The 18,642-nt window shown below is 47.7% G+C and overlaps 1 protein-coding gene across 1 annotated transcript in view; it reads right to left on the reverse strand.

Annotated features, from left to right (window-relative positions):
* Positions 1 to 18,642, reverse strand: part of LOC139403952 (striatin-like) — a 48,224-nt gene that overhangs the window by 9,954 nt on the left and 19,628 nt on the right. Inside the window, exons 5-10 of the mRNA XM_071147165.1 lie at positions 16,298 to 16,438; positions 15,399 to 15,546; positions 14,964 to 15,123; positions 9,857 to 9,967; positions 7,931 to 8,077; positions 1,088 to 1,224 (exon numbers count right to left, since the gene is read on the reverse strand). Of these exons, the coding sequence (XP_071003266.1) occupies positions 1,088 to 1,224; positions 7,931 to 8,077; positions 9,857 to 9,967; positions 14,964 to 15,123; positions 15,399 to 15,546; positions 16,298 to 16,438 (844 nt within the window). The remainder of the gene's footprint in view (positions 1 to 1,087; positions 1,225 to 7,930; positions 8,078 to 9,856; positions 9,968 to 14,963; positions 15,124 to 15,398; positions 15,547 to 16,297; positions 16,439 to 18,642) is intronic.

Consider the following 18,642-nt stretch of genomic DNA (forward strand, 5'->3'; position numbering starts at 1 on the left):
GACACCAGCAAGGCTGTAGTACTGTACATCCTCCAGGACAGCAGCAGGGCTGTAGTACTGTACATCCCCCAGGACAGCAGCAGGGCTGTAGTACTGTACATCCCCCAGGACAGCAGCAGGGCTGTAGTACTGTACATCCCCCAGGACAGCAGCAGGGCTGTAGTACTGCACATCCCCCAGGACAGCAGCAGGGCTGTAGTACTGTACATCCCCCAGGACAGCAGCAGGGCTGTAGTACTGTACATCCCCCAGGACAGCAGCAGGGCTGTAGTACTGTACATCCCCCAGGACAGCAGCAGGGCAGTACATCCCCCAGGACAGCAGCAGGGCTGTAGTACTGTACATCCCCCAGGACAGCAACAGGGCTGTACATCCCCCAGGACAGCAGCAGGGCTGTAGTACTGTACATCCCCCAGGACAGCAGCAGGGATGTAGTACTGTACATCCCCCAGGACAGCAGCAGGGCTGTAGTACTGTACATCCCCCAGGACAGCAGCAGGGCTGTAGTACTGTACATCCCCCAGGACAGCAGCAGGGCTGTACATCCCCCAGGACAGCAACAGGGCTGTAGTACTGTACATCCCCCAGGACAGCAACAGGACTGTAGTACTGTACATCCCCCAGGACAGCAACAGGGCTGTACATCCCCCAGGACAGCAGCAGGGCTGTAGTACTGTACATCCCCCAGGACAGCAGCAGGGATGTAGTACTGTACATCCCCCAGGACAGCAACAGGGCTGTAGTACTGTACATCCCCCAGGACAGCAGCAGGGCTGTAGTACTGTACATCCCCCAGGACAGCAGCAGGGCAGTACATCCCCCAGGACAGCAACAGTACTGTGAGAGCACTATAATACTAACCCTAACCTGAAAGCATATTCATTGAGGAAGGTATTGAGTGGACAGACATCGGTAATCTAAAGCACACAGATCATGTTCTTGGCTAGTGGAGAGTGCAGATTGTATTCCGGGTACCTAAGAGATTCGACTCATGTCGTAGGCCAGACTAACAGCCTCATTAGCTATGCTGAATCCAGCCAGTTCTCCCTCTGTCTTCCTCCTCCCATAGAGGTATATGGATACTTACATCATAGGTCAGACTATCAGCCTCATTAGATACAGTAAGACCAGCCAGCTCTCCCAGGCCCAGTTCAGCCTCCATGTTCACATCAGGACCCAGGATAAAGGCCTTCCCAGAGGAAGGAGGGACCGTCAACACCTCCACTGGAAGAGAAATGGAGACAGTCAATTAATCAATCAACCAATAACCTGCAGGACACTCAAGATGTTAACACTGAGCAAATACATGGTTCCATCTAACAGCCCTAGCCCTGGGTCCAACACCTAGTTAAGACTAGCTCTGGGTCCAACACCTAGTCTAGACTAGCCCTGGGTCCAGCACCTAGTTTAGACTAGCCCTGGGTCCAACACCTAGTTTAGACTAGCCCTGGGTCCAACACCTAGTTTATACTAGCCCTGGTACCAACACCTAGTTTAGACTAGCCCTGGGTCCAACACCTAGTTTAGACTAGCCCTGGGTCCAACACCTAGTTTAGACTAGTGGTCCAACACCTAGTTTAGACTAGCCCTGGGTCCAACACCTCGTTTAGACTAGTGGTCCAACACCTAGTTTAGACTAGCCCTGGGTCCAACACCTAGTTTAGACTAGCTCTGGGTCCAACACCTAGTCTAGACTAGCCCTGGGTCCAGCACCTAGTTTAGACTAGCCCTGGGTCCAACACCTAGTTTAGACTAGCCCTGGGTCCAACACCTAGTTTATACTAGCCCTGGGTCCAACACCTAGTTTAGACTAGCCCTGGGTTCAACACCTCGTTTAGACTAGCCCTGGGTCCAACACCTAGTTTATACTAGCCCTGGGTCCAACACCTAGTTTAGACTAGCCCTGGGTCCAACACCTAGTTTAGACTAGCCCTGGGTCCAACACCTAGTTTAGACTAGCCCTGGGTCCAACACCTAGTTTATACTAGCCCTGGGTCCAACACCTAGTTTATACTAGCCCTGGGTCCAACACCTAGTTTAGACTAGCCCTGGGTCCAACACCTAGTTTAGACTAGCCCTGGGTCCAACACCTAGTTTAGACTAGTGGTCCAACACCTAGTTTAGACTAGCCCTGGGTCCAACACCTCGTTTAGACTAGTGGTCCAACACCTAGTTTAGACTAGCCCTGGGTCCAACACCTAGTTTAGACTAGCCCTGGGTCCAACACCTAGTTTAGACTAGCCCTGGGTCCAACACCTAGTTTAGACTAGCCCTGGGTCCAACACCTAGTTTAGACTAGTGGTCCAACACCTAGTTTAGACTAGCCCTGGGTCCAACACCTAGTTTAGACTAGCCCTGGGTCCAACACCTAGTTTAGACTAGCCCTGGGTCCAACACCTAGTTTAGACTAGCCCTGGGTCCAACACCTAGTTTAGACTAGCCCTGGGTCCAACACCTAGTTTAGACTAGTGTTCCAACACCTAGTTTAGACTAGCCCTGGGTCCAACACCTCGTTTAGACTAGTGGTCCAACACCTAGTTTAGACTAGCCCTGGGTCCAACACCTAGTTTAGACTAGCCCTGGGTCCAACACCTAGTTTAGACTAGCCCTGCGTCCAACACCTAGTTTAGACTAGCACTGGGTCCAACACCTAGTTTAGACTAGCCCTGGGTCCAACACCTAGTTTAGACTAGCCCTGGGTCCAACACCTAGTTTATACTAGCCCTGGGTCCAACACCTAGTTTAGACTAGCCCTGGGTTCAACACCTCGTTTAGACTAGCCCTGGGTCCAACACCTCGTTTAGACTAGCCCTGGGTCCAACACCTCGTTTAGACTAGCCCTGGGTCCAACACCTAGTTTAGACTAGTCCTGGGTCCAACACCTAGTTTAGACTAGCCCTGGGTCCAACACCTAGTTTAGACTAGCCCTGGGTCCAACACCTAGTTTAGACAAGTGGTCCAACAAAGGCAAGGACAGAGGAGCAGTATCTGTCAAAATTAAAGATGTGCACTGGGAAAATTTGTGACCTGTTTCAGGAAACTAGGCGTATGATGCGGGTCCACTACAGGAGAGACGTTGGAACATAAACTTTTTTTTTGAGGGCAGAAATGTCTTCTGGAACATGTGAACTTTCATGTGCCTTAATAACAACCATCTATGCCGTCTGTAAATACGAATACAATGGTTAAATAAGGGGCCTAGTTGGTTTAGCCACAGAAAAATACAGCTGCTTTCTCACTAGCCATGATTGGCTGAGATAATGAGTGGGCTGGACATGCCAAGAGATGAGTTTGGATTGGTCTGCCATATAGCGTGCTTCTGTCTATTTGAGTTGGTCAGTATGTGTAGGTAATCCTGTTCGAACTCGGCTTAATATATATATATATATATTTTTTTTTTTACAGTGTATTAAAACTGTATAAGTGTTGCTCTCCACTTTCTGGAGGACCGAGTTTTTAAATCAGTGGAATTAGAGTCTGATCGCTAAAGAGGTGGAGAAAACATAGGTCTCCGGATTACATCTTCAAACTAAGGGCAACAATGGCAACAGGAGACGCGTCCAACCATGAATGATGTATAAGGGTAAGATAGTCTAGCGAGCTATATTTTCAGATATTACATGTTTCTAATTTTGACAGAAAGAGCCATTTGCTTGGCTAGCTATAGCCTAATGTTAGCTAGTGTCATGACGCTAGCCCTTCCAGCGAATTGGCTAGCAGAGATGTTTAACAACCCCCCACATCCTGTTAGGAGGGGAGGGGGGACAGTTTTACATCTTAACCCCACGTCATAAATTCCGTAAAGAGACTCTCCCTGGCCACGCAGTATGGAGAGAGATTTTCACAGTAAGACAAAGAGATTCTCCAATTCTACTCCATCCCAGAATTTGAGAACTGAACAATATTCCTATTCTGGAGAATGTGTAAACGGTCGGTGGAGAAGCCATGACCCGGTCCATTTTGTTTCATGTTCGTGACTACATGAAAGACAATACAGCCACATTACCCTAACTCTGTTTATACAGGTGGCTCAGTTATGAGGTTTCCATCTAATTTGTTTGGTTTGCATTTAATGAGTAAAGATGAAACTATTTGCGAAATTATGTAATGTGATGTTAACCTTCTAAATGAAAGAATCGTTTTAATAAGTAAAATATGCTCACTCAGTGGCCACGCCCACGTGAATACGCATTGGTTGGAAATGATGAACCAACCCCTTTTCTACATTTTTATAAGAGCCCCGGTGACCCAATTCATGTCAGACTAAGCCAACCCCAGCGTGAGCTGTGGTGGTGAATAGTTGAATAGCCACTCTACATAACGAAAAGCCACTCAAGTGCTCACGTTTAAAAGGGCTAATTCTAATATCAACCACACAGGCCAGGAAACGTGGGAGCCAAGGTGTCTGAATACTTTCTGAATGCACCATATAACGAGAGAGAGAAAGGGACAGAGAGAGAGCTCTACATGTGAAATGGTATGAACTCTGAACTAACTGATGACTCAAGAAGAAGTGAGTCCTATGACAGCCTAACAGACTGCAGCTGGAAAGGTAGTAAATATAGTACGACAACACTGCCGGACGTGGACGACTCTCCAGAGTGAGATGAACCTCTCAGACCACTCTCCAGAGTGAGATGAACCTCTCAGACCACTCTCCAGAGTGAGATGAACCTCTCAGACGACTCTCCAGAGTGAGATGAACCTCTCAGACGACTCTCCAGAGTGAGATGAACCTCTCAGACGACTCTCCAGAGTGAGATGAACCTCTCAGACGACTCTCCAGAGTGAGATGAACCTCTCAGACGAATCTCCAGAGTGAGATGAACCTCTCAGACGAATCTCCAGAGTGAGATGAACCTCTCAGACGACTCTCCAGAGTGAGATGAACCTCTCAGACGACTCTCCAGCGTGAGATGAACCTCTCAGACGACTCTCCAGCGTGAGATGAACCTCTCAGACGACTCTCCAGCGTGAGATGAACCTCTCAGACGAATCTCCAGAGTGAGATGAACCTCTCAGACGACTCTCCAGAGTGAGATGAACCTCTCAGACGAATCTCCAGAGTGAGATGAACCTCTCAGACGAATCTCCAGAGTGAGATGAACCTCTCAGACAAATGAACCTCTCAGACAAATCTCCAGAGTGAGATGAACCTCTCAGACGAATCTCCAGAGTGAGATGAACCTCTCAGACCACCCGGAACACTCCACAAAGGACAGGACAAACTCGAGCCTCACATCACAGCTTCAGGTAAATACAATGCATTGCTTTTCCGAATGAGCGATCGATAGTGGTATGTATTTATGTGAGAATAGCTTCCCAGGTTCAATAGAGACCCATGTTCCTTAGTCTTCCTTCCCGAAACCCCCGTCTCTTCTCTCTGAATCTATCGTGTTATAGCCCAACTGTTTTTGTTTGGTCCACTAGGGACGGTATTTACTGTATAATGTTATGTATTGTATATTCTGTAATTGTTAAGTTAGTTAGGAAATAAATCATTGAGCCAATTGGTGTATGGCTGATTTATAGTAAAGGCTGAGTTCGTGCAGATAACCAACAATTTCTGACGTTCAGATGACTGAAGAAGGTAAAAATAAAAGGGCTAAAAATAATTAATTAATTAATAGAAGACTAATTGATCAGATATTAAAATATACATTATATTAGGAAAATTATAACTATGTAATCTGAACATTTTCCTTGGTGCCCTGACTTCCTAGTTAATTACATTTACATGATTAGTTTCATCACATAATAATAATCACAGAGATGATAATACTAACAGAGATAATGATACTAAAGACACGACACTAGCTAACATTGAACCTGGTTGGTTAGCTACCTGCAGATTCATGCAGGGCAGTAACATCATGAGTTGTGATTATGGTTCATTGTTTGCCTAACCCTAACCCTAACATTAGCTGGCTGGCTCGCGAGCTAACATTGCGTGTATGACCTTATTATTCGTATTGCAGAGTCATTTGCTTAGCTAATTATAGCCTGATGTTAGCTAGCTGACATTGAACCTGGTTGGTTAGCTACCTGCAGATTCTTGCAGGATAGTAACGTCATGAGTTGTGATTATGGTTCATTGTTTACCTAGCTAGCTAGCTACATGTCTTAACAAAAGACTCCACCATGCAAGTAACCATTACGGGTGAGTTCATAAATTCAGTCTGGCCATCTACTCCGATTTCAGAGCACTCTCGTCTGAGTGTGCCAGAGAGAGCAGAATAACTGCTGAATTTAAAAACGCTCTACACCCATTGAATATGGCCGGTGTCAGTAAACGTCAGTAAACTCATCAGCATCCAACGCAAAACGCTCTGAACTTGGAATGGACAATCTGACAGCACGGTTACAGTCACCAACACTCTGGATAACATAACAGTCTAACCAGCTCTACTAGGGCGAGTAATGTTCAGTGAGCTGTTCTCTCTCTCTTAGATGTCTGGAAGTAGCTAGCAAGTTAGTACAGAACGGTTTTATCAACCCTTAACCTCTTTGATCTCTAGGGGCGCTATTTCATTTTTGGATAAAAAACGTTCCCGTTTTAAGCGCGATATTTTGTCACGAAAAGATGCTCGACTATGCATATTCTTGACAGTTTTTGAAAGAAAACACTCTGAAGTTTCAGAATCTGCAAAGATATTGTCTGTAAGTGCCCCAGAACTCATTCTACAGGCGAAACCAAGATGATGCGTCAACCAGGAAAAAAGCAGAATCTCTGAAGCTCTGTTTTCCATTGTCTCCTTATATGGCTGTGATTGCGCAAGGAATGAGCCTACACTTTCTGTCGTTCCCCCAAGGTGTTAGCAGCATTGTGACGTATTTGTAGGCATATCATTGGAAGATTGACCATAAGAGACTACATTTTCCAAGTGTCCGCCTGGTGTCCTGCGTGGAATTCGGTGCGCAAACGCCAGCTGCTTGTACTTTTCCATTTGATTGAGGGGAGAAACCATGCTTCCACGAACGATATATCATTGAAGAGATATGTGAAAAACACCTTGAGGATTGATTCTAAACAACGTTTGCCATGTTTTCAGTCGATATTATGGAGTTAATTTGGAAAAAAGTTCGCGTTTTGAGGACTGAATTTTCGTTTTTTTTTTGGTAGCCAAATGTGATGTGCAAAACGGAGCTATTTCTAATACACAAAGAATCTTTTTGGGAAAAACTGAGCATCTGCTATCTAACTGAGAGTCTCCTCATTGAAAACATCCGAAGTTCTTCAAAGGTAAATGATTTTATTTGAAGGCTTTTATGTTTTTGTTGAAATCTTGCATGCTGGATGCTAACGCTAATGCTAACGCTAAATGCTACGCTAGCTAGCCACTTTTACACAAATGATTGTTTTCCTATGGTTGAGAAGCATATTTTGAAAATCTGAGATGACAGTGTTGTTTACAAAAGGCTAAGCTTGAGAGATGGCATATTTATTTCATTTCATTTGCGATTTTCATGAATAGTTAACATTGCGTTATGGTAATGAGCTTAGGTCTGTAAATAGAATCCCGGATCCGGGTTTGGTAGACGCAATAGGTTAAAGAGATGGGTGGGGCTAAGGCTTAAGAGATGGGTGGGGCTAAGGCTTAAGAGATGGGTGGGGCTAAGGCTTAAGAGGGTGTGAACAATGCTGAATGGGTGTAGACACAGAGGAGCTCTCCAGGAGGTGTACCAAAATATTCAAGGGCCATTTTCTCAAAAGTGAAGTTACAAATGTATCAACTTTCAAAGCAGAATTACGTTCCCATTGTTCCTCAACTGTAGTGTTTGATATACAATTTTTCTAGCTCTGAGTCTCTACTTTTATCCAACGTAAAAAACACCATTTCAAATTTTGCTACATAAGACCGATGTGAGCCGGTCACATATGGTAGTACAGAGACAGGGACAGAGACGGGGTCAGAGACAGGGTCAGTACCTTCATCAGTGTTGTTGTCCTGGTGGTGGTCGTTGAGCCTGGGTGCGTTGGAGCGGGACTGGGAAGTAGAGGAGGGTTCTCTGGGATTCATGTCCTCCTGGTCCCTCAGGTTGGCCAACATGTCCTGGAGCTTAGACCGGTTAGGTCCTGAGGGAGGGCAGACAGGGGACAATATAATGTCGGCACAACAGAGGCTGTGTCCAAAACGGCAGCCCTATGTGCCCTGGTGAAAAGAAGAGCACTAGAAAGGGAACCAGGTGCCATTTGGGATACAAGCAGAGAGAACTTGGCTTGGAAAGGTAGTACCTGTCCCCTCCCCCGAACACACTTCCTGAATACTCACCACACGAACATCAAAAAATGAACAAAATAGAATTTGACGAAAAAAAGTGCAAGAAAGATTTTGGAAAGAAAAGAATGGCGACAGGCTGTAGTGATCAGAGGATGAATCTGGACAGAATCATGTCAAATGGAGAGAGGATAGAGACTGATACTTAAGTAGGAAAATGGGACTGAGCATCGGTCTTGTTTTGTATCATGACATCAACTTAAATAGTCTCGTCTTTCAAGGTTGCAGAGTTGATTCTAAGTGCTGTTTATGCCCAACCGTCACATCTATGAGACTCTAGGAGAAGATGGGAATGTTGAGTGCAATATGATACAATCAGGGTTTGATTCCTTGTCTTCTATAAGACTCTGTGTTGTTGTCTGTTCACACTGCTATGCTTTATCTTGGCCAGGTCGCAGTTGTAAATGAGAACTTGTTTTCAACTAGCCTACCTGGTTAAATAAAGGTGAAATTTAAATAAAATAAAAAAACTCTACTAGAAGATGGGTGTGTTGAGTGCAATATGATTCCTTGATTCCTTGTCTTCTATAAGACTCTACTAGAAGATGGGTATGTTGAGTGCAATATGATTCAATCAGGGTTTGATTCCTTGTCTTCTATGAGACTCTACTAGAAGATGGGAATGTTGAGTGCAATATGATTCAGTCAGGGTTTGATTCCTTGCAGACTAACTCCAATAGAGGTTCTATAGACTGCATTAAGACAGACAATGATAATATACATGGGGAATGATACACTGTAGCTAGCAGTGAACAAATGGATATCTAAACTAGAGACAGAACAGAATGGAGCATTGAAGGAAATGAAGGAATAACTAAACAGATACACAGACAATGTTTACACAAAGAGTCAGAATATAGAGAGTTGAAGACAGAGATATGGAATTAAGGGAGTTGAATACAGAGATATGGAATTAAGGGAGTTGAAGACAGAGATATGGAATTAAGGGAGTTGAATACAGAGATATGGAATTAAGGGAGTTGAAGACAGAGATATGGAATTAAGGGAGTTGAATACAGAGATATGGAATTAAGGGAGTTGAAGACAGAGATATGGAATTAAGGGAGTTGAATACAGAGTTGAAGACAGAGTTGAAGACAGAGTTGAAGACAGAGTTATGGAATTAAGGGAGTTGAAGACAGAGTTGAAGACAGAGTTATGGAATTAAGGGAGTTGAAGACAGAGTTGAAGACAGAGTTGAAGACAGAGCTATGGAATTAAGGGAGTTGAAGACAGAGTTGAAGACAGAGCTATGGAATTAAGGGAGTTGAAGACAGAGTTGAAGACAGAGCTATGGAATTAAGGGAGTTGAAGACAGAGTTGAAGACAGAGCTATGGAATTAAGGGAGTTGAAGACAGAGTTGAAGACAGAGCTATGGAATTAAGGGAGTTGAAGACAGAGTTGAAGACAGAGTTGAAGACAGAGTTGAAGACAGAGTTGAAGACAGAGTTGAAGACAGAGCTATGGAAGAGCAGCCGCAGTAAAAGAACAAGATGCGTGTTCTTGATATAAGGCTTTTGTTTATATTTCTCTTACTCTACAGAGAGAGAAGAGGAAGCATCGAGAGAGAACTTACTCTGCCCTACTTTTTTCCCCTTGCGTTCCTTCCTGTACTCCTCTTTGAGTTTGGATATCAGACCCTGGTCCATGTCCCAGGCCCCTGACATGGCAGTCTGCTGCTCCTCCTCTACAGGGGGACAAAACCAGAGCGATAGGAGAGGCTGTCCAGGATCTAGATGTGACCAGGAATGAAGCAGCAACCAATTCCTACTGTCCAGGAGGATTTACCCTGGTCTTGGATAGTCCCTCCAGTAACTAGCCACTAAGACCAGATACTATTTAAATAGTTATAAAGGAGTTGAAAGGGAAGGAGAATACCCCAAGGAGTGTAAACCTTTAGGAGTCACAAGGAGCTCAGAGACCCCCCCCCCCCCCCCCCACATGGACAAGTCACTGTGGAGACAATCCTTAACCAAAACCACTCTGTCCATCTTTCTATCTTTCTTTTTATAAATATTTCTTTCTTGCAATCTTTCTAATCCATTTTCCAGGTTTTGGTTAAAATAAAAACTGTATGGTTCACAAAGCATGTGACAAAATGGTCAATTCCTTTCAAAGACCAACATTGAGTCACTGATGTGGTCTTCCTGTCTGGGTTGGCGCCCTCCCTTGGGTTGTGCCGTGGAGGAGATCTTTGTGGGCTATACTCGGCCTTGTCTCAGGATGGTAAGTTGGTGGTTGAAGATATCCCTCTAGTGGTGTGGGGGCTGTGCTTTGGCAAAGTGGGTGGGGTTATATCCTTCCTGTTTGGCCCTGTATCATCGGGTATCATCGGATGGGGCCACAGTGTCTCCTGACCCCTCCTGTCTCTGCCTCCAGTATTGGTGCTGCAGTAGTTTATGTGTTGGGGGGCTAGGGTCAGTTTGTTATATCTGGAGTACTTCTCCTGTCCTATCCGTTGTCCTGTGTGAATTTAAGTGTGCTCTCTCTAATTCTCTCTTTCTCTCTCTCGGAGGACCTGAGCCCTAGGACCATGCCTCAGGACTACCTGACATGATGACTCCTTGCTGTCCCCAGTCCACCTGGCTGTGCTGCTGCTCCAGTTTCAACTGTTCTGCCAGTGATTATTATTATTTGACCATGCTGGTCATTTATGAACATTTGAACATCTTGGCCATGTTCTGTTATAATCTCCACCTGGCACAGCCAGAAGAGGACTGGCCACCCCACATAGCCTGGTTCCTCTCTAGGTTTCTTCCTAGGTTTTGGCCTTTCTAGGGAGTTTTTCCTAGCCACCGTGCTTCTACACCTGCATTGCTTGCTGTTTGGGGTTTTAGGCTGGGTTTCTGTACAGCACTTTGAGATACCAGCTGATGTACGAAGGGCTATATAAATACATTTGAACACAGAGGTGGAAAAGACAGGCTACAGAGGGGTAGAGACAGGCTACAGAGGGGTAGAGACAGGCTACAGAGGGGTAGAGACAGGCTACAGAGGGGTAGAGACAGGCAACAGAGGGGTACAGACAGGCTACAGAGGGGTACAGACAGGCTACAGAGGGGTACAGACAGGCTACAGAGGGGTAGAGACAGGCTACAGAGGGGTAGAGACAGACAGGCTACAGAGGGGTAGAGACTGGCTACAGAGGGGTAGAGACAGGCTACTGAGGGGTAGAGACAGGCTACTGAGGGGTCCAGACAGGCTACTGAGGGGTCCAGACAGGCTACAGAGGGGTACAGACAGGCTACAGAGGGGTACAGACAGGCTACAGAGGGGTACAGACAGACAGGCTACAGAGGGGTAGAGACAGACAGGCTACAGAGGGGTAGAGACAGACAGGCTACAGAGGGGTAGAGACAGACAGGCTACAGAGGGGTAGAGACAGACAGGCTACAGAGGGGTAGAGACAGACAGGCAACAGAGGGGTAGAGACAGACAGGCTACAGAGGGGTAGAGACAGACAGGCTACAGAGGGGTAGAGACAGACAGGCTACAGAGGGGTAGAGACAGACAGGCTACAGAGGGGTAGAGACAGGCTACAGAGGGGTAGAGACAGGCTACAGAGGGGTAGAGACAGGCTACAGAGGGGTAGAGACAGGCTACAGAGGGGTAGAGACAGGCTACAGAGGGGTACAGACAGGCTACAGAGGGGTACAGACAGGCTACAGAGGGGTACAGACAGGCTACAGAGGGGTAGAGACAGACAGGCTACAGAGGGGTAGAGACAGACAGGCTACCGAGGGGTAGAGACAGACAGGCTACAGAGGGGTAGAGACAGACAGGCTACAGAGGGGTAGAGACAGACAGGCTACAGAGGGGTAGAGACAGACAGGCTACAGAGGGGTAGAGACAGACAGGCTACAGAGGGGTAGAGACAGACAGGCTACAGTGGGGTAGAGACAGACAGGCTACAGAGGGGTAGAGACAGACAGGCTACAGAGGGGTAGAGACAGACAGGCTACAGAGGGGTAGAGACAGACACGCTATAGAGGGGTAGAGACAGACAGGCTACAGACGGGTAGAGACAGACAGGCTACAGAGGGGTAGAGACAGACAGGCTACAGAGGGGTAGAGACAGACAGGCTACAGAGGGGTAGAGACAGACAGGCTACAGAGGGGTAGAGACAGACAGGCTACAGAGGGGTAGAGACAGACAGGCTACAGAGGGGTAGAGACAGACAGGCTACAGAGGGGTAGAGACAGGCTACAGAGGGGTAGAGACAGGCTACAGAGGGGTAGAGACAGGCTACAGAGGGGTAGAGACAGGCTACAGAGGGGTAGAGACAGGCTACAGAGGGGTACAGACAGGCTACAGAGGGGTACAGACAGGCTACAGAGGGGTAGAGACAGGCTACATAGGGGTAGAGACAGACAGGCTACAGAGGGGTAGAGACTGGCTACAGAGGGGTAGAGACAGGCTACTGAGGGGTAGAGACAGGCTACTGAGGGGTCCAGACAGGCTACAGAGGGGTACAGACAGGCTACAGAGGGGTACAGACAGGCTACAGAGGGGTACAGACAGACAGGCTACAGAGGGGTAGAGACAGACAGGCTACAGAGGGGTAGAGACAGACAGGCTACAGAGGGGTAGAGACAGACAGGCTACAGAGGGGTAGAGACAGACAGGCTACAGAGGGGTAGAGACAGACAGGCAACAGAGGGGTAGAGACAGACAGGCTACAGAGGGGTAGAGACAGACAGGCTACAGAGGGGTAGAGACAGACAGGCTACAGAGGGGTAGAGACAGACAGGCTACAGAGGGGTAGAGACAGGCTACAGAGGGGTAGAGACAGGCTACAGAGGGGTAGAGACAGGCTACAGAGGGGTAGAGACAGGCTACAGAGGGGTACAGACAGGCTACAGAGGGGTACAGACTGGCTACAGAGGGGTACAGACAGGCTACAGAGGGGTACAGACAGGCTACAGAGGGGTAGAGACAGACAGGCTACAGAGGGGTACAGACAGGCTACAGAGGGGTAGAGACAGACAGGCTACAGAGGGGTAGAGACAGACAGGCTACAGAGGGGTAGAGACAGACAGGCTACAGAGGGGTAGAGACAGACAGGCTACAGAGGGGTAGAGACAGACAGGCTACAGAGGGGTAGAGACAGACAGGCTACAGAGGGGTAGAGACAGACAGGCTACAGAGGGGTAGAGACAGACAAGCTACAGAGGGGTAGAGACAGACAGGCTACAGAGGGGTAGAGACAGACAGGCTACAGAGGGGTAGAGACAGACAGGCTACAGAGGGGTAGAGACAGACACGCTATAGAGGGGTAGAGACAGACAGGCTACAGACGGGTAGAGACAGACAGGCTACAGAGGGGTAGAGACAGACAGGCTACAGAGGGGTAGAGACAGACAGGCTACAGAGGGGTAGAGACAGACAGGCTACAGAGGGGTAGAGACAGACAGGCTACAGAGGGGTAGAGACAGACAGGCTACAGAGGGGTAGAGACAGGCTACAGAGGGGTAGAGACAGGCTACAGACGGGTACAGACAGGCTACAGAGGGGTAGAGACAGGCTACAGAGGGGTAGAGACAGGCTACAGAGGGGTAGAGACAGGCTACAGAGGGGTAGAGACAGGCTACAGAGGGGTAGAGACAGGCTACAGAGGGGTAGAGACAGGCTACAGAGGGGTAGAGACAGGCTACAGAGGGGTAGAGACAGGCTACAGAGGGGTACAGACAGGCTACAGAGGGGTACAGACAGGCTACAGAGGGGTAGAGACAGACAGGCTACAGAGGGGTAGAGACAGACAGGCTACAGAGGGGTAGAGACAGACAGGCTACAGAGGGGTAGAGACAGACAGGCTACAGAGGGGTACAGACAGAATATGATGGACACCAAATCTCTATCAACAATCTGCAATCTGTTTGAACAAAAAACACCAGAGAAAAATAACAGAAAAATGGCGTGAAATGAAACAATCAATTATATAATAGTTAGTGTGTGTAAAATAATGAATATGTGGTATTTAAGGTAGTAAATACAAGTGATCTGCAGTTATTCATTAAAAACACTACAGTCTACCAGGTTGACAGTGACCTGAACACTACAGTCTACCAGGTTGACAGTGACCTGAACACTACAGTCTACCAGGTTGACAGTGACCTGAACACTACAGTCTACCAGGTTGACAGTGACCTGAACACTACAGTCTACCAGGTTGACAGTGACCTGAACACTACAGTCTACCAGGTTGACAGTGACCTGAACACTACAGTCTACCAGGGTGTTGGTTGAGAGTGACCTGAACACTACAGTCTACCAGGGTGTTGGTTGAGAGTGACCTGAACACTACAGTCTACCAGGGTGTTGGTTGACAGTGACCTGAACACTACAGTCTACCAGGTTGGCAGTGACCTGAACACTACAGTCTACCAGGTTGACAGTGACCTGAACACTACAGTCTACCAGGGTGTTGGTTGAGAGTGACCTGAACACTACAGTCTACCAGGGTGTTGGTTGACAGTGACCTGAACACTACAGTCTACCAGTGTGTTGGTTGACAGTGACCTGAACACTACAGTCTACCAGTGTGTTGGTTGACAGTGACCTGAACACTACAGTCTACCAGGGTGTTGGTTGACAGTGTCCTGAACACTACAGTCTACCAGGGTACTAATATTTTAGTCAGAGGGACAGGTTTTAACCTTGTTTATTTACTTGTGTAACTCACCCCAGTTGGTCCCGTTCCCTGCGCTGCGGGACTCAGGTGATGTGTCCATATCATCTGGACTAGACAGGAAGTCAAAGCCCTTCAGTGCATCCTCAGTGTCTGGATCCTCACTTGTGTCCATACTGGTGGACAGGGCAGATGATGGCTTCTTCCTCACTATCTAAGGGGCAGAGACAGGGACATTGAGGCATATTGTGACTGCCAGCAGACAGAAATCCATTCTGATATTGTCAGATCAGTTCTGTTAATTGACTGATATTATCATGAACTTCAGAAGGAAAGTTTAGCTAAGCGTTTGTCTGTGTGTGTCTGATGCATGTCTGTGTGTGTGTGTGATGCATATCTGTGTGTGTGTGTGATGCATGTCTGTGTGTGTGTGATGCATATCTGTGTGTGTGTGATGCATATCTGTGTGTGTGTGTGTGTGCACCTTACCGTCCCTGTAGGTCCTGTCCGTTCCATGATAGTCCTGTCATTCCCTGAACCGTCTTCATCATCATCTTCATCACTGTAGTCAGCTGCAGAGCTTTCTATGAACCTGAAGGCCTCCTGCACAACACTGGACTCAGATTGCTCTGTCTTCCTGCTCTCACACACACACACACACACACACACACACACAGTGGTTCACTCTGCCAGAGGCAACACGGACCTAGCTGTCCTAACAATATCAAGGCAGTTTTTTAGGTTGGGGCCAGCCTGATCCACCATCTTGACCTCTCCATCTTACATATCCGTTTCTCTAGGTTGGGGCCATAGAAATAGAATGACTAGAATGATATTATTGGTCTGAGGTATTTTCTCCCTTCTAGTAATGCTATCATTGGCACCATCCTGTGGGGGCACCATCCTGCGGGGGCACCATCCTGTGGGGGCACCATCCTGTGGGGGTACCATCCTGTGGGGGCACCATCCTGTGGGGGCACCATCCTGTGGGGGTACCATCCTGTGGGGGTACCATCCTGTGGGGGTACCATCCTGTGGGGGTACCATCCTGTGGGGGTACCATCCTGTGGGGGTACCATCCTGTGGGGGTACCATCCTGTGGGGGTACCATCCTGCGGGGGTACCATCCTGCGGGGGCACCATCCTGCGGGGGCACCATCCTGCGGGGGCACCATCCTGCGGGGGTACCATCCTGTGGGGGTACCATCCTGTGGGGGTACCATCCTGTGGGGGTACCATCCTGCGGGGGCACCATCCTGCGGGGGTACCATCCTGCGGGGGTACCATCCTGCGGGGGTACCATCCTGCGGGGGTACCATCCTGCGGGGGTACCATCCTGCGGGGGTACCGTCCTGTGTGTGTATTGACAGTGAGGTGTGTTAACTTACCCTCCTCTGGTGCGGGTGTCTGTTCCGTTGGCCGTCCTCTCCACAAGGCCCCCTCCGTCTCCGGCCAGACCCAGCAGGGTTTGTACCCTGCGAGACTTCACATCCAGGATGGTGTCTGCGTAACCCACCTCCTGGAGATACCTGGACAAATTAGACAGGCTGTGTGAGTGTTTTTTAGTCCCAGGAGGAGCTTGTCCCTACGCCTCCCACTACTGTCAGTTGAGTCAGACTGCGAGGAGAGAAAGATGCACACAACATGACACAGGAGAGGAGACAGAGCCTTCGGGTCTGGTGAAGATCTCCTTTAAATCAGGACATTTATATATCTCCCTGCTGACAGAGAGACAGACAGACAACCAGCATCATTACACTGGTGTCCTCTAACGCATAACCATCTCAGCTGTGTTGAAGACAGACAACCAGCATCATTAGACTGGTGTCCTCTAACGCATAACCATCTCAGCTGTGTTGAAGACAGACAACCAGCATCATTAGACTGGTGTCCTCTAACACATAACCATCTCAGCTGTGTTGAAGACAGACAACCAGCATCATTAGACTGGTGTCCTCTAACGCATAACCATCTCAGCTGTGTTGAAGACAGACAACCAGCATCATTAGACTGGTGTCCTCTAACGCATAACCATCTCAGCTGTGTTGAAGACAGACAACCAGCATCATTACACTGGTGTCCTCTAACGCATAACCATCTCAGCTGTGTTGAAGACAGACAACCAGCATCATTAGACTGGTGTCCTCTAACGCATAACCATCTCAGCTGTGTTGAAGACAGACAACCAGCATCATTAGACTGGTGTCCTCTAACACATAACCATCTCAGCTGTGTTGAAGACAGACAACCAGCATCATTACACTGGTGTCCTCTAACGCATAACCATCTCAGCTGTGTTGAAGACAGACAACCAGCATCATTACACTGGTGTCCTCTAACGCATAACCATCTCAGCTGTGTTGAAGACAGACAACCAGCATCATTAGACTGGTGTCCTCTAACGCATAACCATCTCAGCTGTGTTGAAGACAGACAACCAGCATCATTACACTGGTGTCCTCTAACGCATAACCATCTCAGCTGTGTTGAAGACAGACAACCAGCATCATTAGACTGGTGTCCTCTAACACATAACCATCTCAGCTGTGTTGAAGACAGACAACCAGCATCATTAGACTGGTGTCCTCTAACGCATAACCATCTCAGCTGTGTTGAAGACAGACAACCAGCATCATTAGACTGGTGTCCTCTAACGCATAACCATCTCAGCTGTGTTGAAGACAGACAACCAGCATCATTACACTGGTGTCCTCTAACGCATAACCATCTCAGCTGTGTTGAAGACAGACAACCAGCATCATTACACTGGTGTCCTCTAACACATAACCATCTCAGCTGTGTTGAAGACAGACAACCAGCATCATTAGACTGGTGTCCTCTAACACATAACCATCTCAGCTGTGTTGAAGACAGACAACCAGCATCATTAGACTGGTGTCCTCTAACGCATAACCATCTCAGCTGTGTTGAAGACAGACAACCAGCATCATTAGACTGGTGTCCTCTAACGCATAACCATCTCAGCTGTGTTGAAGACAGACAGCCAGCATCATTACACTGGTGTCCTCTAATGCATAACCATCTCAGCTGTGTTGAAGACAGACAACCAGCATCATTAGACTGGTGTCCTCTAACGCATAACCATCTCAGCTGTGTTGAAGACAGACAACCAGCATCATTACACTGGTGTCCTCTAACGCATAACCATCTCAGCTGTGTTGAAGACAGACAACCAGCATCATTAGACTGGTGTCCTCTAACGCATAACCATCTCAGCTGTGTTGAAGACAGACAACCAGCATCATTAGACTGGTGTCCTCTAACGCATAACCATCTCAGCTGTGTTGAAGACAGACAACCAGCATCATTACACTGGTGTCCTCTAACGCATAACCATCTCAGCTGTGTTGAAGACAGACAACCAGCATCATTACACTGGTGTCCTCTAACGCATAACCATCTCAGCTGTGTTGAAGACAGACAACCAGCATCATTAGACTGGTGTCCTCTAACGCATAACCATCTCAGCTGTGTTGAAGACAGACAACCAGCATCATTAGACTGGTGTCCTCTAACGCATAACCATCTCAGCTGTGTTGAAGACAGACAACCAGCATCATTAGACTGGTGTCCTCTAACGCATAACCATCTCAGCTGTGTTGAAGACAGACAACCAGCATCATTACACTGGTGTCCTCTAACACATAACTATCTCAGCTGTGTTGAAGACAGACAACCAGCATCATTACACTGGTGTCCTCTAACACATAAC

This window comes from Oncorhynchus clarkii, unplaced genomic scaffold, assembly GCF_045791955.1.
Source record: "Oncorhynchus clarkii lewisi isolate Uvic-CL-2024 unplaced genomic scaffold, UVic_Ocla_1.0 unplaced_contig_1850_pilon_pilon, whole genome shotgun sequence".
Classification (NCBI taxonomy): Eukaryota; Metazoa; Chordata; class Actinopteri; order Salmoniformes; family Salmonidae; genus Oncorhynchus; species Oncorhynchus clarkii.